This window comes from Rhodamnia argentea, chromosome 9 (assembly GCF_020921035.1).
Source record: "Rhodamnia argentea isolate NSW1041297 chromosome 9, ASM2092103v1, whole genome shotgun sequence".
Classification (NCBI taxonomy): Eukaryota; Viridiplantae; Streptophyta; class Magnoliopsida; order Myrtales; family Myrtaceae; genus Rhodamnia; species Rhodamnia argentea.
In genome coordinates, this window is record NC_063158.1 from 1,393,190 (window position 1) to 1,419,974 (window position 26,785).

The window sequence follows — 26,785 nt, forward strand, 5'->3', positions numbered from 1 at the left end:
AATGGAATACCTAAGTATTTTCCCTTTTTGCATTGACGAGTACTATCAATTTCGAGGCCATGTTCCTCTTTCAAGGGTTTCGGGAAACCTTTGTTGAAAAATACCCCTGATTTTTACTAATTTATGGCTAACTAGATGCGAGGCAATATTAGCTCAAAATGCTTGCCAAATTTTGGCAATCTTGAAGGAACCATCTAGAAAGAAAATCGCATCGTCCGTAAAAAGTAAGTGAACTAGTGAGGGGCAGTTATTATTCAATTTGATCCCCTTTAATGTCCCATCATCCACATATTTGTTAGAAAGGGAGGATAGTGTGTTAGCCATAATAATAAACAAGTAAGGAGAGAGGAGGTCACCTTGTTTAGTACCCCGGAAAGGTCGGAAGTATGGAGAAGGTTCTCCATTGACCTTGACGCAAAAAGAGACTATTAAAATGCATTGTCTAATTAATTTAACCCATTGTGGACTAAACCCCATCCTAAGCATATTGGTGCACAAATAATCTCACTCGATACATTTTTTGCATATCTAATTTTAGTACCACATGGAACTTCCCTTTTCTCTCCCTAATTTTAATTGATGGAGAACCTCTTGTACGACAAGGAGATTGCCTTGAATTTGTATACCTCAAACAAAAGCACTTTGTTATAAGGTAATGATGCTCATGAGTCATCTTTTGAGCCTGTTCAACATGACTTTGGAGACAATTTTATAACTAAAGTTGCATAAACCGATGGAGCGATACTGTGGGATGCACTATGGATTCGAAACCTTAGGGATGAGCACTATATGAGTTTCGGGTTTAAAATGCCTAATTCGAAAAAGGCCCTAACTAACTAGAAGACGTCAAGCTAGATGTCCTCCCAATGTGTTTATGGTAGAACCGGTCATTGAGGCCATTCGGGCCAAGTGCCTTGGAGGCTCCCGGCTAAAAAACTATTTCTTTACTTCCTCTAGAGATACCGAGGCTATTACATTGGGCAAGTATAAGGCATTGCTCTATCACGGGCTAAAAGTTCTAAGGTCCCATTATGCCATAAAGTGCCTCGTTTGCTCGGAATATACTGTTTTAGGTGGTCTTGGTCTAGGCTCTAGATTTGATCACTAAGGGCGCGCATGGTAATACTTCGCCTTCAGAAATCAACTTCTGATCATAAATTAATTGTTTTACTTCTACTCAAAAGCAAAAGTTGATTTTTCTATTTCTGCTCTAGAAGTTAATTTCTCCGATCATAGAAATTCGTTTGGTAATAGTTAAAAACTCTACTTCTAAAATATTATCAACACAAAATCTTCAAAAAAAAAATTATTGTCAACAGCCAAAAAATTTCTATTTCATTTTCGAACTTTTTAAAAATAAAAAATTATTATTTATTTTTTACTCCTCGTGGTCGGAGACGGCGACTCGACAATGGCGGCCCGATAGAGGTCGGCGATAGATTGCGGCGGCGGGTGGCATGATAAGCGGTGATTGCCGGAGGAGGGGTGGTCGGCGATCACGGTTAGTAGCTGTTGGAGGTCGATGGCGGCGGGTGATAGTCGACGGTTGGCGGTGGTCGCGGGCTATAATGGGCGGTTGTCGGCCGCGGCCGTGGGCGGTGGTCGTAAGGGGTGGTCGGTGTCCGTGGTTAGTAGTGAACGGAGGTGGGCATGGTTGCAAAGAGGGTGAGGGCGTAATGAAAAGAAGGTGAGTCGAAAAGCACTTTATGAGTTTTTTTTTTTTTAAGAAGTACTTCTTGAGTTAGGAAACAACTTTTTTTAACTTTTCAAATTTGGAGAAAAACAACTTCAGAAGTGAAAATTCATTTCAAAAGTAGAAATTTCTTTCGGAAAAAAAAAAATTTGCCAAACAAAATTTTGCTTCATAAGTTATATTATCGAACGGATTTTCGCTCTAGAAGCACTTTTAGTGCAAAAATCCACTTCCAACTCCCCAAATTTGAGAAATTAAAAAAATATTGCTTCTCAATTCAAGAAGTATTTATCGTCTCATCCTCTTTTTTTTGCATCATCCTATTTTTATTTCGCCCTTACCCTCTTTTCCACCACACCCACCTCCACCGACCTCTACTACCGCCCATCGCCGACCACCGCCCACCATTGCTTGCGACCATCGCCACCCACCGCCCCCAACCACTAATCGTTGACGTCGACCACCGCCGGCTACCGCCCATCACCGACCTCAATTGGCCGCCTCCCACAATCATCACCAACCGCTAACCATTGCCCACCGTTGCTCGATGCGGACCTCCGCCTACCGCCGCCCGCAAACCGCTACCACCAGCCAACTGCCCCCCTAGTACCAAAAAAGAAATTTCTTTTTAAGAGAAAAGGAAATAAAACAAAAGGCTGTGGACTTTCCTCCTCGACAACCTGTTTTGAATACTCCAAAGGTTGAAAAATCTTTAACCATTTCTACTCCCGGAGAAGTCGTGGTTTTAGATTCTGATCAAATTTCTGATACTCCAAAAATTTCTACTACGGATTACGAAGATACTCCTCGGATCAACGGGATATCTTGGAAAGAACCCCAGAAACTTTATTATTCATGCGCCACTCCTCCCGATCTCGTCAAAGAAGAATCCTTCACTAGGGTTCAAAACAAATATTCTGCAAATGCGATTTATGAATGGAACATCGATGGTGTTTCTGAAACAAATTTAATCCAAGTTTTATATCAAATGGTTATGTTAGCTACAACTTACAAAACCATTCCCGATACAACCGATCAACAAGTTGCTTTTATGATTATTGCTGGTTTTTCTGGATCTCTGAAAGGATGGTGGGACAATTATCTCACAAAAGACCAACACAATCAAATTTTAAACTTAGTCAAGATTGAAGAAGACGGTCAAACTATTTTTGATAATGAAGGACTGACGGTCCAGGATATTGTTTCAACTTTAATTTATTCAATTTCTCACCATTTTATAGGCGATCCTTCTATTATCCATGATCATAACCAGGATCTTCTTTCAAACTTAAAATGTAGATCCTTAGGTGAATTTCGACAATACAAGGACGAATTTTTCCAACGTGTTTTGCTTCGACCGGATTGCAACCAACCTTTCCGGAAAGAAAAATTCTTAGTCGATCTCCTATTCTTATTGGAAATTAGGTCCAAAAACGAATCCGTGAGCAATATGGCAAAGAAATCCCTTTTAATATCCTTTCTTATGGCAAACTTGTTTCTTATGTTTTTAAGACTGGATCTAAGATGTGCAATAATATTAAGTTGCAAAAACAACTTAAGAAAGAGAAATCTCTTGGAAACAAGGGATTGGGTGATTTTTGCCGTCAATATGATCCTTCTTATCCTTACTCTTCTTCTTCCAAATCCCGTTCGAAGTGCAAAGGAACTTGCCCTCCGAAAAAAATGAAACAGAAGAAAAAGAAAAATTTTGCCGGAAAATCCAATAGGTTTTCTAAAAAGAAAAATTTTGATTCCAAAAAACAAGTTGTGAAAAAAATTTCTCAAATTTTACTTGTTTTAACTACGGCAAGAAAGGACATACCCACAAATTTTGCAAAGTCTTTAAAAAGATTAATGAGTTGGAATTGGACGAGGAAACTCTTGACCCGTTAAACCAACTCATGATTGATTCCGAATCCGAGACCTCTGATTTCTCTAAACAAGAGGATAATGACGAAGGTCCTCGGATTGATGAGTTAGCAAATCTTTTTGATTCTGAGGATGATGAACCCGAGAATCCCGAAAAGGATTCAAAGGATATTTGTGTTTTAACTAAGGATGAAGAAGAAATTTTGAATAAAATTGAAAAACTTTTCGATTCTGAGATAGCCATGAATCGTTTTCAAAATACCCAACTTTCTACTTCCAAACCTTTTGACAATCCTTATAATCTGATCGATATTTTGAATAGATGTAAGAAACAATTTTCTAGACCAACAAATTCTAATGATCTGCAGTTTGAGATAAATGAATTAAAAAAGGAAATTTGTTTTCTCAAAATCAATCAAATTAAGCAGCATCAAGAATTTTTAGAATTCAAAAGACAAATTTTGAAGAGAAAAGAAAATGAAACCGAAGGCCCCGAGAATTTAGATCCTTCATCTTTTCTTCACTTACTTTCCGAAGTTACTTCAAAAAAATGGATAATTAATATTTCTATTAAAATCCAAGATTTTGTGTTAAACACTACAACCCTTTTTGACACCGGTGCATATTTGAACCGCATCCGTGAAGGATTAATTCCAACAAAATATTTTGATAAAACCACAAAAGCTTTAAAAAGCGCTTCGGGTGGCCGTTTGAATATCGGGTATAAACTCCCAGAAGTTTTGATAATTAAAGACAATATTTCTTTAAAGACATCCTTTTTGCTGGCTAAAGATTTAAAACAAAATGTTATTCTAGGAACTCCTTTTATAACTTTAATTTAGCCTTTCATGGTTTCTCAAGAAGGAATTGAGACAAACATTTTAGGTAATAAAATTACTTTCCATTTTATTTCTAAACCTCAAACGAGGAATTTAAACATTTTGCGGGAATAGTCTATCAAGGAGATTAATTGTCTCATCCGAGATAAAGAATCTCACCTTTTATTTTTAAAAGAAGAACTGGAGTATAAAAGGATTGAGTAGAGGATAGTTCATCCTGATATACAAAAGAAAATCCTTCTTTTAGAAAATAAATTGAAAAAGGAAGTATGTTCCACTCTTCCTAATGCTTTCCGGAATAGGAAAATACACATTGTTGATTTACCTTATGAACCTGATTTTTCCGAGAAAAATATTCCTACGAAGGCAAGACCTTCACAGATGAATTTTGAACTTTTGAATTTATGCAAGAAAGAAATTGAAGATCTTTTGGAAAAAGGATTAATTCGCAAAAGCAAGTCTCCATGGAGTTGTTTTGTTTTTTACGTCAATAAAAACACGGAATTAGAACGTGGAGTCCCAGGACTAGTTATGAATTATAAACCTTTAAATTCTGCTTTAAAATGGATTAGATATCCGATCCCGAACAAAAAGGATCTTTTGAACATATTGTGTCATTCTAAGATTTTCTCTAAGTTCGATATGAAATCTGGTTTTTGGCAAATTTAAATTTCTAAAAAGGACCGTTATAAGACAGCTTTCACTATACCTTTTGATCAATTTGAATGGAACGTTATGCCTTTTGGTTTAAAAAATGCACCTTCCGAGTTTCGTAGAATTATAAATGATATCTTTAATCCATATTCTGATTACATCATTGTTTACATTGATGATGTTCTAGTATTCTCTTCTGACATTGACTCTCATTTTAAACATGTTAATCAATTTTTGAAAATTACTAAACATAATGGATTAGCTTTGTCTTTGACAAAAATTCTGATGTTTCAAACCAGAATTCGTTTTCTTGGTCATTATATTCAACATGGTACCATCGTACCAATTGAAAGGTCTATTCGGTTTGCAGAAAAATTCCCCGATGAACCGAAAGATAAAACTCGAGTTACAAAGATTTCTTGGATCTTTAAATTATGTTATTGATTTCATTCCTAACATTAATATTATCTGCAAACCTTTACATCAAAGGTTAAAGAAAAACCCAATCCCCTGGATTGTTTTGCATTTTGACATGGTTCGCAAGATTAAAACACTTGTAAAAAAAATTCCTTGTTTACATCTTGCTGACCCTTTTGCCTTTAAAATTGTGGAAACCGATGCCTCCGACGTAGGTTACGGAGGAATCTTGAAACAAAAGAATGGCTTTGGTAAAGAACAAATTGTACAATTTATTTCTAAGCATTGGAAAGATACTCAAAAAAATTATTCCACCGTTAAAAAAGAAATTCTTGCTATCGTTCTTTCCATTTCTAAATTTCAAGGTGACCTTTTGAATAAAAAATTTCTATTAAGGATTGATTGTAAATCTGCAAAAGATATTTTGCAGAAAGACATTTTGAATATTGCTTCAAAACATATTTTTGCACGATGGCAAACCATTCTATCTGTTTTTGATTTTGATAACGAATTTATACATGGTGATTCAAACTCTCTACTAGATTTTCTCACATGAGAATTTTTATAGGGAAAAAATCCTTCACCATGCCCCCTCGAAAAGACAAAGGCAAGAGCAAAGCCTTTACTCCGCCGGAAACCCAATTAGTACCGGCAAAATTGACCACCCCATATGGAGTTGGCTTGAGGCCACCCGGTCTTCGGAAAAAATTTTGACCCGGCCTCAACCAAAGTTACCCTCCGGACCAGGACAATCGTCTAAGACCAAATTTTTGAAACCTACAAGCTCGGGAGATTCACCCTCAGCCCTTATACCTTTTGAGAAACTTGCTATGATTCCCCAATAATTTTTGAAGCAACTGGGATACGGAGTAGTAATCCCATAAGAGGTAAAATCCCCTTCTCCTTTAAAAACAAAAAATCTTTTGAGTGAGGTGGTTCTTCTAGCATCTTGAGCCCCTCGAAAAACTGTTAAAAATAAATCCAAGTTTTTCCCAAAACACTTGGAAAAACTTTTACTGATTGAAAAAGGATTTTATCATAAGGACCCATATATTTTTGCTAAAAACATGTTTGGAGAAAACCAATTTTATACTCCACATGACAATTTAAAAACGGTTGAATATTTTGAAAGAATTTTGACACAGATCGAGTCAGTAAAATTTAGACACTTTGCCGACAACCGAAATCCGGATATAATCAACTATTTCCACTGCAAAAATAACGAGGGTCATTCACCCTTCTGAGTGGGATTTTGCTCCTAAAACACCAGTCAAGTTTAATATAAAATTGACTGAAATCATTTCTTTTCGACCAACCTTTTCTTATTTTGATTACCAACATGCCTGGTGGAACTCTTTCTTCGTACAGAATCCCAAGAGAACACATACATGGTTGTTCTATTTTGAAGAAAATTTTGACATTTCCACCTTACCTTCTTGGTTCATACGGTGGTGGGACCATTTTTAGCTCTCTTACCGATATACTTCCCCATACTGTTTTTGAATCATATCGCATTTTTAAAACATCTTATACACCTACGTTCATTGAAAAGGTGTATCCAGCCTTTCTATTGTTCTCGGCCACTTTTCGTATTTTTTGGGTTTCATCCTGGGAATTTGAATATCAAGTGGGAGCTCCAGGTTCCACAATTGTGATTCCATCCAGACGTTTCAAGACTAAATGGTAGGATGGTTTCAATTTTTGGGATAAATGTTCAATTGAAGCTATCCAAGCCTGGATTCGGTCAAGACAGACCAAATCCAAGGCAACACCTGCGAGTATTTCAAATACTTCATTTTTGCATGATCGATCAATAGCCGTTTCAAAATTGGCGGGAGCTTCTTGAGAAGATGACTTCTAGAAGATGATGAAACAAGCTGTTGAAGATTATGAAGGCACCAGGAATTCCAAAGTAGCCTCACAACATAGTGGAAACACTAATGAGGATGATTGCTATGGTATCCTTCCTAGTATCTAATGGGCAAACGTTGCTGACGAAGAGGAAGAAGATGTTGAAGACTTAGCATCAGATTCCTAAAATTCCTTTTTGATGTATTTTCGTACCATATAAACATTGTACACGTACATTGTAGACTTTCATTATACACTGTAGCGACTTTTTATTTTTAATCGTAGCACTATAGCAACAACAACTTTTTTGCCTTTAAATACTCAAAAGAAGAACATTGCAGACAAAACGTTCTTCTCGCAGAAAACCCAAAACCTTGAAGACTCTTTACCCTCTCTCCCTTTCCTAACCCTTTTGATATCTTCTCTTCTTTAGCTCCTCACGAGCGACCACAGAGAAGAACTAACCTCTTTTGCCTTTTGAAACCCATTTTGAAGAAACCATTGTGAACTTCCCGGAAAGCTTTCTAGTAAGTAAACACAAATCTTCCCCGATCTTTCTATCTTCTTCTCGGATCTACTCCAGATCTTTTTGTTTTTAGAGTTTTTATGCACGGATCTACGGATCTTTTCTTGTAATCTTTCAATATTATGAAATACATTGTGAAGTTTTCATATTTCTAGCTTAATACCCACAGTCTGCGGAAGACTCTGCCTCCTACTTGTGGCATTACAAGTCGTGTTCTTCATCTTTCGTACTTACTTTTTGTACTTTAAATTTTTGCAATTTTAATTTAAAGAAAACCCCAGAATCGGAAGGTCGTGCCTCCTACCGATGGTCTACATCATTATATTCCTTTGTGCATATTATGATCTAAACTATTTTAGATATTAAGTGAACAAAGTACGGAGTCCGCTAGGAGCCCTACCCTCGTCTTGATTAATTTCGGCGAGATTTGTTCTTAATATATCGACCGGTGAGAAAGTTAGATCTCTTGACTCCCTTGCATATGTTTGATCTTTTGATTCTATTTATATTTACTATATGCTTACATGTTGCTATCATCTTGACTTGTATAATTTTAATTTGGAACCTTTTAACTTTTATTTGTGAATTTGGTGAGTTCTTTACTCTAGATCTCCCCATAGACATTATTCATAGCATTCATTTCCGACGTTGTTGATTTATCTTGTTTTCTTCTACATACTTTCATCATTCTCCTTTTCAATCTTCAATTTCTATTTTATGCAATGGTTTATCGATCTCGGTTCCCTTATGGGATTTGGTCTGTCTTGACCGAATCCAGGCTATATATATATTGGTCGGAAGAGATTTTCACCTTTCATTCATAAAGAGAAAAATTACTGTAGGTGGCACTCATAGAGTCACAACATAACAAATCTCATGGGGTTTTTTGTGGGGGGGGGGGGTAAGCAAATTTTTCCGGTGGGTTTTGCGACCCAGTCAGCAGCACTATTGGCCTCCTGCGGAATATGAACGACTCTTCTTTGCCGAGGTGGGCTAGAATAGCTTTGCAATCCTCAAACAGGGCTCTGAAGGCCCATGGACTCTCCTCAGGCGCCTCTAGAAGATTTGGGATAGATATATTGTCAGTAAGGATATCTACCAACTGCTCCTCTTGTACGACCAAAGCTGTTCCCACCGAATCCATCATCTTTTTCTTCTTTTCTCTCTCCGCCATCACCATGCGAAGAGCTTGCAGAATGCCCTAGGGTTTCCAGTTCCAGTACCGAGCATGAAATATGAGGCACTCCCATCGAAGGGTCATACCCCTGAAATTACCAATTGTAGGACAGCTGAGGTCCGTTTTGAGGCTATGTCAACCCTCGCATCTTGGTAAGTAGAAAGTTTTGGTTAACACTGTCAAATTTGTTTCGCAAAAACGTGGATGATTTAAAAATTTTGAAAAATGATTATTTATATGCTTACAAAATGAATGATCGAAAAGAATTTTCATTATTCATGAAAATATTTAGATATTATTTATCTTCTCAATAATATCAACATTTTTATTGGCTAATTATTTCAAACTATAGATAAATATTTCTCTAAACCAATCATTTTTCACGAAACTAATGAAGTCTCGAGCCAGTCCTTTTTAATTTTTTGAAAAAATCTACTAGGAATTAAATCATAGAGACAATACAAAGTGATCTTTAAAGAACAATGCAAAACTCTTGTATACGGTGAAAAAGGTGGTTTATACTCAAGAGCAGCCACAACTTTTTTGAGTGGTAACGGACCAAGAGTGCATAATACCTTTCTCGATCATGTATTTACACAATAATGACACATTGTTGTGACATTTTGGAAATGTAAATTGATCAAGCTTGCAACAGGATATAGGCAAAGGTGAACTTTTTTCGGTGGTCATCATCTTTCGAAGGTATATCGATATTGGCCTGCAACGTCTAAAGATCAATCAAATCTTGGCTGGCTAAAGGTGGAGGTTATCACATACTGCTTAAAGTATCAGAAACTGTCAATCCTTTTCTTTGACTGGGGTGCTTCTTTTCCACCATCTGCAGACATTCCGGACCAATGTATTCTTAACAACCCATCTCCATAAAAGTGACATTATAAGACTCGACATAGCAAAGCAGTCGCATAAAGTACTCTTAAGCAGATGCCAGGTTTTCTTTTTGTTGGCCAATAACTAGATGCCAGGTTAATTAGACAAAAGTATGTCCGAATATGACCGTGTTCTAACCTTCTTTCAACAAAATATACATTATCTACCTATGCCTTCTAGGCCTTTCAAAGAATCTCAAAGTTCCAGACTGTTGTAGCAATCTCACAGAATTTATCCCCACTCAACGAAATCTATTATAATAGTACAGCGAAAGGACAAAAGAAGGAGGTGTCATGTACGTAGTCACTCACCTTATGTAGAAAAAGAAGGCTGGAATCAGTATGAGTGGATTCCTTTCAGATAAAAAGGAGAAGGAATGTTTGATTGCATTTTGTTAACAGAATATGTTCTCTCTGTCCCAACTTGGTAAATTAATTGCAAATGTCTTATCAGAAAAGGTGAAGGAATCCCATTCACTCTACTGTACAATCCATGGCTATACAATCGTTTCATGGCACTAACCAAAATCGAGCAAGTACAGGAGAAGCCCAGCAAACTCCTAAGAACAAGTCTAACTCTTCACCATGGCCTCCTGCCAGTTGCAAAAACCCGCTGAGCAAACCTGCAACCAGAAAAGCCATGAGCACACATTTGGCCAGAAAATAACAGAGATGACTCATCGAGTATTTAAATCACGCAGCGAACATAAACATCACCAAGGTCACCAGGGACAAGAACCTGGCCACACTGTGGTGGCATGCCAGACCCAGGGCAGTGGCCAGACATATGCCCACCAACCAGACCAAGGGATTCCCAAAGCAGAGACTGACAGCAGTGGAAATACCCATGTGGCCCAGACTCAATCTCACTGCATAGGCCAAGCACAAGGCCACCATGTTAAGCAACAGGCGGCTCATAATGCGGATTGCCATGGGAAGAATGGAAAGTCCTTGAAAGAAAAAATTGCTGAGAAGAAGAACAAAGTTAAGGGCCTTTTCAAGAAAAAGAATCAGGAACGCGGATGTGAGGATAAAAAAAGCTTCAGCAGCAGCAGAAGCAGCAGCAGTGACAGTGAGAGTGACAATGATGCCTCTCGTAAAAAGGCAAGTCCAATGAAATGATCATATGCATCATCCACTTCTCTAAGCAGCCACTCATGATCCCCTTTCCCCACTGCCAGATAAATTGCTTGTGATAAAATTCATGACTTGACACAAGTAACACTACAGATTTGATTACATATGCATCTACTAGATTATGGTCACCAGTAACTAGCCATAAACCATGTTTAAGCACGCTCCTTTAGCTTATATACTTTAAAATGAAAGAATGATGCATTTAAAGAATGATGCATTTATGGAGCTAATTAAATTTCTTCAATTTAACATAACTGCTTATTTTCTACATTCTTATGTCTGCAGAACTGAAAAGCAGAAGGTAAAGCAAGGGAACAAATTTGGCCTCACAATCACAAGGTATGTTATAACAAAATAAATGTGAGTCTCCATCATTGGCTACAAGGATGATGGCCCTGTAATGTAAGAATAAAATAAATTCTGATGCACTATCATCATATATGTAATATATAAAATACAGATCTGCCTCTCTCTCCCCCTCTCTCTAGATGATAACTTTGATATACAATCATCATATATGTAAGATATGAAGTACAGATATGCCTCTCTCTCTCTCTCTCTCTCTCTCTTGATGTTTCCCCTCACATGGCTATGGATCAACCTATTGAGAAGATTTGAATTCGAGAAAGTAACTGATTCTCTTTGAAGGAAAAATAATCAAGATAAATCAACTAATTACAATGTTCCATCCTCAACAATCAAAGCGCAGATTAGATAGTTACCATGATAAAAATCTGAAATACTAGAGACACAAAATAAGAGATAAATTTTGCGAGGTAAGGCTCAAGAAAGTGCAACCTTCACATCACTAGCATGTAGAGCTTTTGTGGCACAAGGTTTCATCTTTCATTAATCACATTGGAAACAAATTTGGCAATGGTTTGGACAGCAAGATCTTCAGCTTCACCTTGGGTCAACCCCGAGCTTTGCAAAATTTTCTTTGCAATCTTAAAAGAGTGGTCACCACTATCAATCACATACAACCTAGTAGTGGATTTCATCTTCTCACAGACAGCCTCCAACTTTTCCAGGGGACAAAGGCCATCTTTGCTTCCCTTTTTAAGAAAAGACACTATGATTAGATGTGAAAAATGAAGAACTGCCAGGTACTTCTAGTAAAACCAAATACACATAGAGTAGATTATGGCCACACCATGATCAATACAAGAGCATTATTATTGGTAACCTCCTAAAATATTAGAATGACAGAGCATGATAAGGGAAGACATCACGTCTAGTTCAATGAACAAGTGGAGATATAATAGAAAATCTAATGTCCTTGGATCAAACAGAACTTCATGTTTTTTCTCCCAATTGCAACTACAGCTTTGCTGGTTAAAGATGAGAGCATAAAGAAGAGACAAACACTAAAATCAAAACAAGCAAAACCAAAGACTAAATACCACTTCAAGACCAAAATAAACCATTAAGCTCATAGTGGTATACCTTTATCCAATTTTTGGCAACTCTCATTAAGAGTCTGCCCCAGCATAATTAATCTCTGAAGCTTCGCCCAGTATTTCGAGGACTTCAATTCTTTTGACAGTAATCGTATAGTTAATCAATCTTTTACACAGATAGAAAGCATTACCTGCACAAACATTACAGGAACTGAAAGCTGCAGGAGAGTCTCATCTCTAATAGCTCCATTTATGCCCTGAAACATTTCATCAGCATCCATATCACAAGTTTCTCAGTCAGATAAGCATATGATAAACAAGATTAGAGAATTGTACCAAGCTTGGAAGATTGCAAAAGCAACCTTCGACAGTTCAAGAATAAAACCTTGCAGACTTTCACCAATGGAAGACAAACTTCATTACTGGATCTTGTCATAGATATAATTGGTCACTGCATACTACCTTACTGCAAAACAGATCAGGCCTATGTGGGTGGGAGCGACCTTATTTTAAACTAGTTGATACTGCATATTTTCTGAATTTCGTCGTCATTGCACGCCGATTTGGTCCACAGATTGAAAATAGAATCTCAACAAGCTCAAGAAATAACTTTCTTCTCTCTACCTAGACAGCTAATATGGGGGAGGTAGGAACTTAACTAAAGGTTTTGGTCTCAAGACTGATAATAATCACACTTACTCCTTGAAAAAAAAAAAATTCAAGTGCAGCAGGAAGTGCTGTAGGAAGTAGTTATTTCCCTTCTTGTTAATCTTTTGCCCAACGGAATGAAGATCTACGCATGATTTTGAAGTTGTCCATTCATTAGTTTTCTTAAGCTATTTTCTCCAGTATACTTTTCAGTAGAGACTGCAAAAGTTATAGTACATACTATACAGTAAGACAATAAATGCTACTAATGCTTAAAACTCATCAAAGGAGGGCAAAGAATTCTCTTCACCTCTTTTGGAGGGAATCATAAAATCGAAGCAGTTAACTGATACTTCATGAAGATGCCAGAGTTCGGCCAAGGGCAAGGGGTGTTGTTTAAAATGAAAATTTAACAAGCTTTTGTTGCTACAATACTGTACTACTATAAAGGAGAAGATTCTAAGAAATCAAGCTTAAGTAGACCAAATGAAGAGGACGCCTTAGAAAGAAATCTGTGGCAGTGCAATATAAAGCTCGCCATCAAGTGAGAGCAAATAGAAGAAGAACCTTTAGAGGATATCCCAAGCAAACTATTGCAGATGGACAAACACCTTCCTCATTAGCAACCATGCAGCTGACCCTACAAATGGAAATCGTGTAACAATACACGGATTTTTCACAATGCAGCAAGACATATGTCCGAATAGATATGTTGCATGATCTAGTAGCTGGTGGTAGCACAGATGCAATGAGAAGATTTATCACAAAATCTCAGGAAGGAAAACTAAGTTTCAAGTTTCCCCAGCTGTACTAACGTGCATACATCAATGGGATGAATCATTAGAGTTGTCTTTCCTAACACAAATACTAACTAGAATTACAGACGTGGTAAGAGAACAGAAGCGATGGCAGCAATCTCCCACATATGTGTGCTGGAAACCAGTTTGGGATTCATGACAAAGTACCCAGAAATTTTCGTAACAAGACTTCAGCTGTACTAACGTGCATACATCAATGGGATGAATCATTAGAGTTGTCTTTCCTAACACAAATACTAACTAGAATTACAGACGTGGTAAGAGAACAGAAGCGATGGCAGCAATCTCCCACATATGTGTGCTGGAAACCAGTTTGGGATTCATGACAAAGTACCCAGAAATTTTCGTAACAAGACTTCATTTGTGAGAAAGTTAGTGTCACCTTGAACCCATAGATTTCCCAGCTAAAATCAATGGATGGCCGGGATACTTGGCAGCAGCCTTTCTGACAACATCCGAGTGGAACTCAACCAATTTTTCAGCCTTGGGAGGAGCTTTTCGTTTCCCACCAGATATATCTGCCACATTTAAGATCCATTTTCAAACTATGAAGAAAGTAGCTAAATAGCGACATTGTAAAACAACCGTAATGACAAACTGCTAGACTTCACCTCAGTAAAAACAAGCACCATACAGCAAAGATATGTAAATATCCACCATAAGAGATTTTTTTTTATCGATCATGGTTTTTATGAGGAAAAATTGAATTCCACAAGCAGGGTGATACAAAGAACATGCGCGCACCAAGTAGTTACTTTTGGCCAAAAAGGTCGAAAAATGTAGAACTATCAAATTGCTTGTGCAGACAGCGTAAATAACCACCACGCCTATACCATTTTTAATGTCGAACTAAAAGGGGGGAAAAAAAAGAACAAAACCGCATTAGATCATTAGCAGAGCAAATAGAGAGACTAAAAGGGGAAAAAAAATCTATGAATGTCAGCTTTACATACAGGGGTAGTCAAAGGTGATAACTTCAACAGCATGCAGTGCCTCGCCCAACATTTCCTTCCATCTGCACGAATTGACGATTTAATCTTTAAGTTATCAAGCATTACAAAAAGCATATCCAAATCATTTTCTTCTGAAGAACAGTAAAACAATTCCCTTTGCAGATTCAACTTCTGGAAGTAAATGACCTAGCACAGACGCCAGCGAGATTTTCGACGACAACCTTAAAATCGCGAACCAATTTGACAACCATGACCAAAACCGACAACAATAACAAGAACAACGTCAAATACTAAATTTCGATCGATCGATCGAGAGAGAGAGAGATACCTAACCATCCAATCAGAGGAAGAAGGTGCACCGGCACCGTGAGCGAGGACCACCACGGGGGAGGATTTCTCGAGCGCTGACGACGGCGGCGAGGGCTCGCTCTGGCGTCGGCGCTTCGCAGGAGGAGCTGAAGAAGAAGCCATCGTTCTTTTGTGTTGAAATCGCAGAGGAAGCCGAGCAACTGGAACTGGAAGTCGCGAGTTCTCTGCACATTCGCTGGAAATGAGACGACAATGCACAGTTCCTTCCACGTGTTTTCGCGCCATATTTTGGGAGGGAAATAGGCATGGATGGGTGTGCCTAACAACCGTTCCAATCGAACTAGTCGGGATCGGATAGGGCCCGGCCCCCCCGCCCATTTTGTTCTCCCCCCCCCCTCAAAATAAAAATAAAAATAATTATTAAAAAATAAATCTAATTCTATTAAAATATATTGCATGTTAATTTACAATCTATACCCCCGGTTGAATAAAAAAAAACAAGTTGGAATATCATCATCTTGCTATGAAAAATGACATCACGTTAATGGTCTAGAAGTAAGGCTTTTAAATAGAAAAATATGGAGGATCTTGACAACAATGTAACTGCGTTACTACATGTAGTTTTGGCACAATAAAAGAAGATGAAAAGATTGAAGTAAATATAGGTAGTACAACATAGTTAGCTTGATACAGGAAATGCAAAAAGAAAGTCATTTTTCACAAGTCATTATGAACATGGAAAACAAAAACATCAATCAATCACAAACGGATAAAAAGTATAGAAGAGAGAAACACTAGGTTAACTAGTTCATGTTAACCGGTTCTTTTTTTCTCTTTTATTATTAGATTATTTTGTTTGAAGTCAAACATTTCTAATCATTTTTATAATTTTATGGTCCGAACCGGTCCCATCCACCATGGACGGGGTCATTTTGGGATCGGGGGCCGCCCCCCCCCCCCCACAACACAACAAAAAACGCTCCGATCTCGGTCTTACCCTCTAGGCATAGAGCCTAACAACCGTTCTAATCCAAAAAAGTGATTTTGATTAAAATAATTTTTTTCTAATTCTGTTTCCTGAATGAATTTTAGATAATCAGAACGCATTTAGTAATTACATAAAATTTTTGTTTCTAGAATAGAAATGTATTTGGTAAATGCACATAATTTCTGTTTCCGAGAGCAATTATTCTTTTCAATTTTTGTCATTTAAGTCAAATAATTACGTAGTTGCTTCATGAAATTTCATCATACTTTTTGAATTTATCGAAGATTAATTCATATTGATTCTCTTATATAATATATTGCATATTGAAATGTAAAAATAAATATCAAAAATCATCACAAGTCATTTTCACCATTTATTGTGAGGTTTCATCCAGCTCTTTTGAGTGAGCGGATAACCAACATGATCGACACCCTCATTTACGTAATAAAAATACATTGTACTATCTTGCATTGGTGTACGTTTTTGGTTCAAGAAAATCAAATCTTAGTTTTAATTCATCCAAAACTTAAGAACGAGAGCTTGCTAAATGTTGATGCTGGTTATTTTGTCTTTTTTCGGAATTTTCTAAAACTAGACTAAGTTTAAAGTACATAAACCTATGCAAATCACAAGCAATGAAACCAAGTGCACAATCAAGGAATCATGACATTGATTAATCGCATCATAAAATCCTAACGAAGCTCTAAGGGCTTAGAAAAATATGGTTCGGGTTTAATTTAAAAGGCGCTTATGATTTTTCTAAAAAAGAATAAAATATATGAAATCTAGGAAATTTATGCCCAAAATTATGAAAATGAGGTCAAACTAGCCTAATCTAAGCTTCTTTTATTTTTAGGGGTTTTTTAAATTTTTTGTGATTTTTTAGAAATTTTCCAATTTTTTCAATTTTTATTTTTATTTTTATTTTTATTTTATTATTTTTTTTTAAATAAGACTTTGTTGTTCTGTTTTAGGTTGAGGGAAAAGTGACTTCATTCTATTTTGTGATTCTCAAAAGTGATTCTTTTTTCCAGAACCTATTTTTTTTTGTTTTTGTTTTTGCTTTAAAACCGATTTTAGTTCTCTAAAATTGATTCTAAGAATAGAATCATAATCATTTACATTACCAAACAGGGTTCTCATTTTTTCTGTTTCGGGAAAATAGAATTAGAGAATTAGAATGGTTGCCATACAGGCCCTAGAGAGTAGGAATTGTGATTCTTTTTTTATCGGTAATAAATTTTCAATTAAATAATAATTTTATTTTTTAACCTAAAATCAAAAGATAAAATAAATCTCAACGTAATCCCAAAATTCTAAGTGGTAATAAAATAGGTTACTCGTTGCCTAACTATGCCAAAAGAAGGAGATCAATTTGAATCTAAAGAAAGAAGATTTATCTAGTTTTATTATTTAAGGGAAAATATTTGTGGGAGATAGTTTAATAGATGTATAATAACATGGACAATATTCATTTGGCTTCATATCATCCATTTTTATCTTTTCAAAAGAAATTGAAAATTTTTCAATGACGAAAATAAAAAAAATGAAAAACTTAGGTTCTTCTGAAAAAAAAAAAAATAGTCTTAATTGCAATCCTACAAAGACCTGAAACTGAGGAGGGCAACAGGCTAATTTAATACTATTGTTAAGTGAGTTTAATTCAGGATATATTGATCTCAAAAGTGGAGATAACTTAAAAAGTAAGAATTCTAATTGCTATTTGACATTTTGTAAATGCGTCAATAATCACATAACAGTGATGTAGACGGCTGGACGCTGTTGCCAAGAATATTTTAGATTGTTCAGATAAGTAGAAAATCAAAAGGCAGCACAAACCACAAGTCTAGGCAACATTGTATAAACATGTCGTAAGAGTTTCAAGGGCCATGTTACCAATCCGAAAAGCTCGTTCCAAATATTATATAGTTACTCATTGAAAACCTCATTCATCATCCTTTTCGCTATCAAAATCCGTCGCTTTTATGGATTTTAGGCAAATTTTTTTATCATTTTTTAAAGTACTTGTCACCAAAATATGCACGATTCTTTGATTTTAGTACGTCGAATGGAAATTATTTTCCACATATGCATAAGAATTAGAGATTTGCGGGAATCATAAATTTGATAAAATAGATATCAAAATTAAATTATCGAGTAAAACTGGCATGTTTCAAGTATGAAAATAATACACGATTCATTCAATGTTTTCAATTAACGATAGTTTGTGAGACAAGAGGGTTCCATGGACGAATGGACAGGCTTACTAATGGAGGAAATAACCAAAAAAGTTATCAATTTGCCGATGTAATCCCTTAGGCCAATTTTGACCTGAAGTACGTAGACGCCATCACCTAGGACATAAGATGGTCGAGTACTAACGTGAATAATTTTTATAACTTTTTTTAATTTTTTTATTTTTTAATTTTTTTTTTTATCTTTCTTTCTTTCCTTTTTTCCTTTATCTTTCTTTCTTTCCCTTTTTCCCCTACCAAATCCTATGAGGACCACAAAGTCATCACTGTTTGCGGCCCTCACCTAGTGCCAGGTGAGGGTCAATCGAGCCTTGCCCACAACCGGCGGGGGTCTACATGCAAGGGAAAAAAAGGCAAAAGAAAGGAAGAAAGAAAAAAAATCCAAAACAAAGTTCAAAATATTTATAAAAAAAAAAGCTACAAAAATTGTCCATGTTAATACCAACCATCCTATGTGATGTGGAATGTATTGGTAGTGCATTTTTGGATCGATAGGACAAGTAGAAATCCAATTGAAAGGCTAAACGGTAATATGCTAAAAAACAAAATAAATTCAATTTTTTTATTAACATGGATTTTGATTCGAGAATGTCTAGATAGGTTTTCCTATTTTTTTTTAGTATTTTCGGGATTGATTTTACTATTAATGGCAGTTTTGTAATTTTGGATTTTGATGTTTTAAATCCTACTAGGGTTAGGTTTAGGGTAAACACCATATAAAAGGTGTTGTTATCACGTTTTGAGGACAATTATTGATTTTTAAACTTTGAGATTTCTCTCGAAGCAAGATCTGCTTATTATACAAATTGTCGTGATATTATGTGAAACTAATTTCGTGATTTCACAAAAATTATTAAGGACTATTTAGATATTTCAAATGATTAATAATTATATATATATGATTATATCGATACAAATATAATAGGTTTAAGATTTTTTTACAATTTCTCCCTTAACTAATGCTCAAGTCGGCTGACTCGTGAAACCAAATGCCCGTTTGGTCACGCCCTTTTTCTTCTGCCAAACTTTGATGACTCGACGTTGGCAAATAGAGATAAAAAAACAGAATCTGCATGAACAAGACACCTTCATCTTCACTCTCCTCAAGGACTTCAGGCAACGTATTGCATCGCTACCATGACCATGCGCGGCGACGCATCCCTGTCGGAAGCCCTTGAGGGAGAGTGAGGTGAAGACACGCCTCGGCTCTTACGTACGAACGATTCCACGGTACACAAACGAAGCAACAACGAATCCAACCAAACCCTAATCGACCCGAAACCGATATTAGCAGCAAGGGCACAGTTTGCTCGAACTACCCCAAGTTCTTCTGGCCATATTGAACGCACCCCACTTCCAGAGGTGATTAATCGGCTAGAACTAGAAGCACTCGAGGGAGATTTGAGCAACCAATACATTGTAAAAGTTGCAACCCATGAGTCCGAGCCGCTCTTTCACCCAGGCTTTTGTATTGTCCCATGCTTGCTCTGCAGCCCCCCTTTATACAGGTCGAGTGCCAGAAAAGGGTATGTACCATTTGGTAGGGAGCAAAGAATGGTTTTTGATTCGCTCCAGTGTTTGTGAATCTCGTGTGATTTTGTGTCACTATTAAAGTCGCACCACATCTCCTAGGCATTTGCCTTATCATATATGTTATCTAAAGCCCATCTAGGCTCGTATCTTTATCCCGTCCTTTGGAAATTAGTCTTTCCAGCACAATTTTGATGTAGACAATGCGATAAAGATGTCGTAATTTGATTTCAAAATGGCAACAGTCTCTCTCGTAGTTTTCACTCGTCTTCGTAACTGAAGTTAACCGAGCGTGGGGACCCTTCCTCCTTACGAACCATGGAGGCCAATTGACACAATACCACAGCCTCAGTTTCTCAGAGCCTACGGCCTCGTTAGCATATCCATTGGATTTCCTGCACCAAGAAAGATCACCGGAAGAAAGGAATAAGTGTAATCGGTGGAGCAACCGGGCCGCACTTGTCTAAGGTACCAATTTTATGCATATCGGCGATAACATGAAAGTAGGGATATGTAGGGGAACGTCAAAGAGGAATATGCCTTTGGATTGACTTCTCCACGCGTTATCCGAACAAGGTAAGACATGCAAGAATAACGAGGCGTTAGAAAATCGCCATTGGCTTCTCAAAGTCTTTAAGGGCCAGCCAGAAGATTTAACTTTGGTTCACTCAATTGACTGTTAATTTTCCTCGCACATTACATTGTAAACTACAACAACCAATTTGCAATGAATATATCGGAAAAGAAAGTCGCACCCGCGTATCGATTATCGCGGCTCACACGTTTTCCCCTAGAACGAGATTGTTCAAAAATGGGATGAGTACTTTCATTTAGAATGCCGGGATCGAAATGACCGATGTAAATATCATTACTATAACGGATATTTATTCCCTTCTGCTAATAATTTCGTGGAATCTTGACCCACCAAGAAATTATTGTCCATGTTGTCATTAAAGTTAGAAGATCAACTTTCTTTCCTCGAAAATCAGTCATGTGTGGTTGGAACAAGAAATGGGATAGGCTTGGATTCGCATACGTGGAAGGGAATATTGTTATCTAGTTTGACTTCTTGCACGTCCGAATGTCGCTACAAAGTTGTTGTCAACTAGTTTCAGCTGGTGAATTATTTCGACATCTCTTATCACTGAACCCACCCTCAACCCCTCCACGGAAACCCATGAAGAAACAATTAGAATCTCCCAGTTTTGCCACTCCAAAGTCTAATTAGAGATAGAACGTCAGCTCCATTGTCAAGAACCATATCCTGTATCGTTTCTCCTATGTAAAGTTAGGTTCACATATGGAACACGTAATGTGTAACGTGGATATGAACCATATCAAAGTGGCCCATTGATAAGACAAATCATTGTAAGATGATGAATATCTTAGTCAATAAGAGAGAGCTGTCGATATTCCGAGTTTTTGTTTATGACCTTGAAACGAAGTAAGAAATTAGAGAGGAATCAACTTTAGATCTCTTTTAGGGGTACTCTTAAAATCGAAATTGTGCGCAAGAGGCCAACTTCCAAAGGCAAATCAAAATCGCGAATCTGAGACACGGGCTTCGGGTCACATGCATGACAAGAGTTAAAACCGCTTTGGAGATCTTGTGGGACGTTGATAGTGGGACAAGATCACACAAAAAGGAATCACAAAACCCTAGAGCAAATCAAGAACCAATCTTTTCTCCAAGATCAATTTATAGGGGTCCCCCACCCAATGGCGCACACCCTTTCCGCCTCTTGGGAAGGCCTATGAAAATGAAAGAAAGAGAGGGCTAGAGAGCAAGCATGGGACAAAAGACAAGCATGAGTGAAAAGTGGGGCTCAGGAGTGATGAGTAGGAGTAACATTTTTTTGCGAGGCATTGGTTGCGCACTCTCCTTCGAGGGCTTCTGGCCTGTCGATCGAACTCTAGAACAGCGGGGTGCGTTCCAAATGGCTAGAAGAACTTGGGGGAGTGGGAACAAACTGTGCCCTTGCCGATTTCGGTCTCGATTGGATTTTGCGGCTTCTTGTTTTATGGATCGTCGAGTCATTTATCCGTGCAGAAGAGCCGAGGCGCGTCTTCACCTCACTCTTCCTCAAGGGCTTCCGACAGCGGTGCATCGTCGCCCGTGCGTGCGTGCGTGCTTGCAATACGGTGACGGAAGTCCTTGAGGAGAGTGGTGATGAAGGTGTCTTTGCTCGTGCGGATTCTGATCTCTTCCTTCTGTTAACCCTGAGTCACTAAAGTTTGGCAGAAAAGGAAGAGGGAGTGATCGGAGGGGTTGGCATTTAAAAGGGTGACCTCGAGGTGTTTAACAAATTGCTACGGCGGCACGGAGGAGGTGACGCTTGTGCTTTGTACGGACTCTGGCAAGTTCTATAGATTGCAACTTGGTTGTCCATTCATTTCAAGCCTCAGGAAAAATTTCAATTAATAAGGCCTTAAAGTGCCTATATTTTCTCAAATAAAAATTTGAGGTAGACTTTATTTCAAACAAAGACATAAAATACCTTCATTATTTCAAGGAAAATTTTCAAATAAAAGTCAAAAGTAATGTTCATTTTAAATAAGGGCATGAAATGGTCATGACTGTTTCAAATAAGGGTCTAACTTCGCCAACCGAGAGACTAAATTTTTCATCCGATCAAGGGCATTTTCTTCAAAATACAATTTTAACCTAATTTTTAGTTAAATTAAATTTAAAAATAAAAAATAAAAAAAGTAAAAAAAATAGACACACATGGACGCCGCCCCACCTGTAGCGAGGGCTAGGGCGAGGCCTCGCTCCCACTTGTGTTTATATTTTTTCAATTTTAAAAAATTGAAAAAGAAAAAAATCAAAGAAAAATAAATAAGAAAATGACGAAAATGCCCCTAACCAACTTTTGAGAGGCCCTTTTTTTATACTAATATAGTTACTTTAGGCCCTTATTTGAAACAAGATCCACTTCGTGCCTTTATATGAATTTTTTTCTTGTTTCAAAGAAGGGCCTAAGTAATGGCATTTTTGTCATTTGCTTTTTTGCTTGTTTTTTCCTCTCTCTTTTTTTTTTTTTTTTTGCTTTTCTTTCTTTATTTTTTTCATTTGTTTTTTTCCTTCCCTTTCGACGGTGTCCGCCGCCCTTACCTGTGGCCGTCGAGGTGAGGCTACCCTCGACGATCGCGAGGGATGACCTCGTATAGGGGAGGCAATCCCTCACCGGATCTTCTTTTTCTTCTCGGCCATGATCGACTATGATTTTAACATCTCTTTGGTACTGGCAAGGGTCGCCTTGGTTGTGGTTGTAGAGGCAAGGCCGCCCTCGACGCCCGCAAAGGACAACCTCTCCTTTGCAAGGGCTTCCTTTGCTAGATCTAGGCGAGGGTCGCAACAAAGGAAAAAAATGAAATGAGAAAAAAGAAAATAAAATAAAATAAAAATAAAGTAAATGACGAAAATATCATTGATCAAACCCTTATTTGAAACAAAGAGGGCACTTCATGCCCTTATTTGATATAATGAGAGCACTTTAAATCTTTATTTGAAATTTTCCCAAAGTCTTATTACCCTAGAGTCGCTACTAACTTACTTACTAGACTGATTAGGAGCCTGAGTAAAGCATGGGAGTTCACTTTACTTTCTACGAACTACAGATTCTGAGGGCGGGGAATTTGGTTACACTAAAAATATAACGCCGTGATTCAGTACTTTTCCTCTTAATGAATGACCTTCTCGATGCGTTTTTTAGTTGTTCTTAAATGTACAATGCATCCTGTGTCCATGCGGTAATTAACACATAAATGATATAAATAGTTACTAAAGCAAGCACGCCGGAGTAAGAAACTAAATATAAATTTGCAAGGAGAAAAAGGAAAAAGAATTAACTTTAAGTCCGCATCGCTTAACAATTAATATAATCCCTCGTTATTATGCTCCGGGACAGGACTCTGTGAGAGGTACGCCTAATTAAAGGGTCCACTTCAGAACATGACCAAATGCGATTATCAAATATGTCACTTGCCAAGTATCAAGGGTATATAATACGTCAGCCTATTAACATATGGATGTTATCATCGTACACAATCACTACAAAAAAACACGGATTTAGCCACGAAAAATTTGCCACGAAAAAAATTCGTGGCTAATTTCCGACGAAAATAGCGACAAAATGAATATTCGTCGCTATTTGTGATGACAATAGCGACGAAAAAATTAGTCGCTAATTAGCGACGAATATAGTCACGAAAAAAAATACGTCGATAATTCGCGATGAATATAGCTACGAAAAAAAATCCATCGCTAATTAGCGACGAATATAGCCACGGAAAAATTTCGTCCCTAATTAGCGCGAATATACCACAAAAAATAATTGTGCATCCCTTTGCAACGACATAGGTTTGTGCCAATTTCATATTTTTTTGTAAATTCTTTTAAAAGTTAGTGACGAAAATCAACGTTTGTCGCTAATTAGCACGAACTTTATTTTGTGGAAAATTAGCACTTTGAATAAAAATAACAAGAAATATTAAAATTACCCGACTATTCTTTTGTCCTAATTTTAGGACAAAATGTATTATTCGTCGCTAATATGACGAAATAAAAATAAAAGAAAACAGTCAATTTAGAATTAGCTTTTTTCGCTAAGGTAGGACAATTTATTTTGGTCGCTAATATGATATAAATAAAAATCACAATAAAATAAAAATAATTAGCGACAGCAACGTTTTGGTGCTAATTAGAAAAACAAATTTCATCAAAATTAACGACGAACACCTTTTTTCACTAATTTGTTTTCATTTAAAATTTCGTCACTAATTAGGACAAACGTTGTTTGTCGTAAAATTTGCACTATGAATAAAAATAAGAAATAAAATATTAAAATTAGCTATGAATCACATTTGTGCTAATTTTATATAAATATAAAAGAAATATTCAATTTAGCGACAATTAACTTTGTTGTAATTTGACGAATTGTTTTTGTCGCTAATATGCTATAAATAAAAATAAAATTAAAAATAAAATATTAATTAGAAATTAGTTTTTCTCGCTAATTTAGATGAACAATTTTTTGTGGCAAAATTAGCACTTTGAATAAAAATAAAAGAAAATATTTCAATTTAGCGACGAAAATAATTTTTTCTTTGCTAATTAGCGCTTTGAATAAAAAAAAAAAGAAAATATTTCAATTTAGCACGAAAATATTTTTAGCCAAATGTATTATTGTGTAACATGATATAAATAAAAATAAAAAGAAAATATTAGGACGAATTTTTTTCACTATTTAGTGACATTGTTTTTCGTGCTAAATTGAAATTGTTTTGTTCGTCCTGAATAAGCCCAATTATATTTTTCGTCGCTCATTTCTGTTTTTTTTATTTTTTTGGGGTCTTTTAAAGCCTCCGCCCTCTTTTTTTGTTGTCGATGTCTTTGTGTCGACTTCCTTATCTTCTTTTTTTTTGCTGTTTTTTTTTTTCTTGTCTTGCTTCTGCTTTCTCTCTTTTTTTTTTTTTTGTTGTTTTCCTTCTTTTTTCTTGTTTCTTTTTTTTTGGTTTTTTTTTTTGTTTGTTCTGTTTCTTCCTTTTTTTTTTTTGTTCTTCCTTGTTCGTTTTCCTTTTTTTTTTGTTCTTCCTTTTTTTGCTGTTTTTCTTTTTTGTCCTTGTTCTGTCTTTCCTTTTTTTTTTCTTCACCGTGACCCACCTTCACCCGACCACTCATCCGCCACCACCCTCCGTCCACCCGTCGCCGTCCCCTCACGCCCGCCGGCCTCGCGGACCGCTGAGATCGTCGCCTAGTGCCGTAAACCCGGGACCTTCGCCCCGACTTCCTCCACCTGGCTCCCGCCACCGATCCTTACCCCCACCTCCACCCTGAGTGGAGCTGACGACGGCCCGCCGCGACGACGATTTGGGCCTTGCTCTGAACCCGACGTGCCGATGGAAAGACGACAGGGGCTTGCGAGGGGGGCGAGGGAGCGGGGCCCGAATAGTCGAGACGACCAGGGCGGAGGGCTCGGGCTGGGCGGATCCGAAACCATGATATTATTAAGTGCTTAATCATGTTAAATATAAATTGCGAAATTAATTTTTTTTTAATTAAATTTAAAATCGAAGTAAAAAAGATTTTATCTATGAAAAAAAAAAAATTTAGCTAAATTGGGTTTTGTGATGAATTTTGCCACGAACTAAATTTAGCGGCGAAACATTGTGTTTTGTCGCTAATTTAGCGCGAAATTATTTTGTGGGATTCGTGACTATTAACGAAATAATTTTTGCTAATTTGCCCGGGTATTGTCGCAAAATTGTGGCCATTAGTGAACTTATTCCTGCTAATTAGCCACGGATGGTTGCAATTTGATTAGTCATTTTTTGTCGCTAATTTTCACGATTAGCCAATTTTTTTGGCAAATTTCAAAGTAATTCCAATTTTCAAAATTTTTCTGGCAAAATTGTCACTAAATCCTCGTTTTTTTGTGGTGAATAAACGCGTCAAACATGATTATACATGAGAGAGCTGCTAATATGACGTTCCGACGGTACGACGGCCACAATATTTTTCTTTTCCCTAACACAACGACGTGAAAGTTTTCAAGTAAAACATAGGTCTCTTCCTCTCTCATGAAAAATAAGTGGCTGAGGATTGACCGTCATTTTTGTAAATTAACGGTGTTGTTATGTGAGTATTTTTCTATACATTGTACACGATTAATAGTATCAGCATGTTCCGGCATGTTTCTAGATAATATGAATAACTGCACTTCACATCACATCTAAGCTTTACAATTTCCTTTTTTCTTAATAGGTCGCGGGCATAAGGCCAGACTACATATGTTATACGACTTTGTATTCCTACTTTTTATGTCTTCATTC

The 26,785-nt window shown here is 36.9% G+C and overlaps 2 protein-coding genes across 2 annotated transcripts; one reads left to right on the forward strand and one right to left on the reverse strand.

Annotated features, from left to right (window-relative positions):
• The first annotated feature begins 10,286 nt into the window (after positions 1-10,286).
• LOC125316574 lies at positions 10,287-11,514 on the forward strand. The gene is made up of 2 exons (XM_048285265.1): positions 10,287-11,017; positions 11,336-11,514. The coding sequence occupies exons 1-2, from the start codon at positions 10,499-10,501 to the stop codon at positions 11,339-11,341; spliced, it is 525 nt and encodes a 174-aa protein (XP_048141222.1). The 5' UTR covers positions 10,287-10,498; the 3' UTR covers positions 11,342-11,514.
• A 149-nt stretch (positions 11,515-11,663) lies between these two features.
• Positions 11,664-15,472, reverse strand: LOC115740917 (KAT8 regulatory NSL complex subunit 3). Its single transcript, XM_030674570.2, has 6 exons — positions 15,198-15,472; positions 14,870-14,931; positions 14,299-14,434; positions 13,666-13,738; positions 12,642-12,707; positions 11,664-12,105 (listed from the first exon to the last, which is right to left on the reverse strand). Exons 1-6 carry the CDS (start codon positions 15,461-15,463, stop codon positions 11,890-11,892), a joined length of 819 nt encoding a protein of 272 aa, XP_030530430.2. The 5' UTR covers positions 15,464-15,472; the 3' UTR covers positions 11,664-11,889.
• Positions 15,473-26,785: the final 11,313 nt, after the last annotated feature.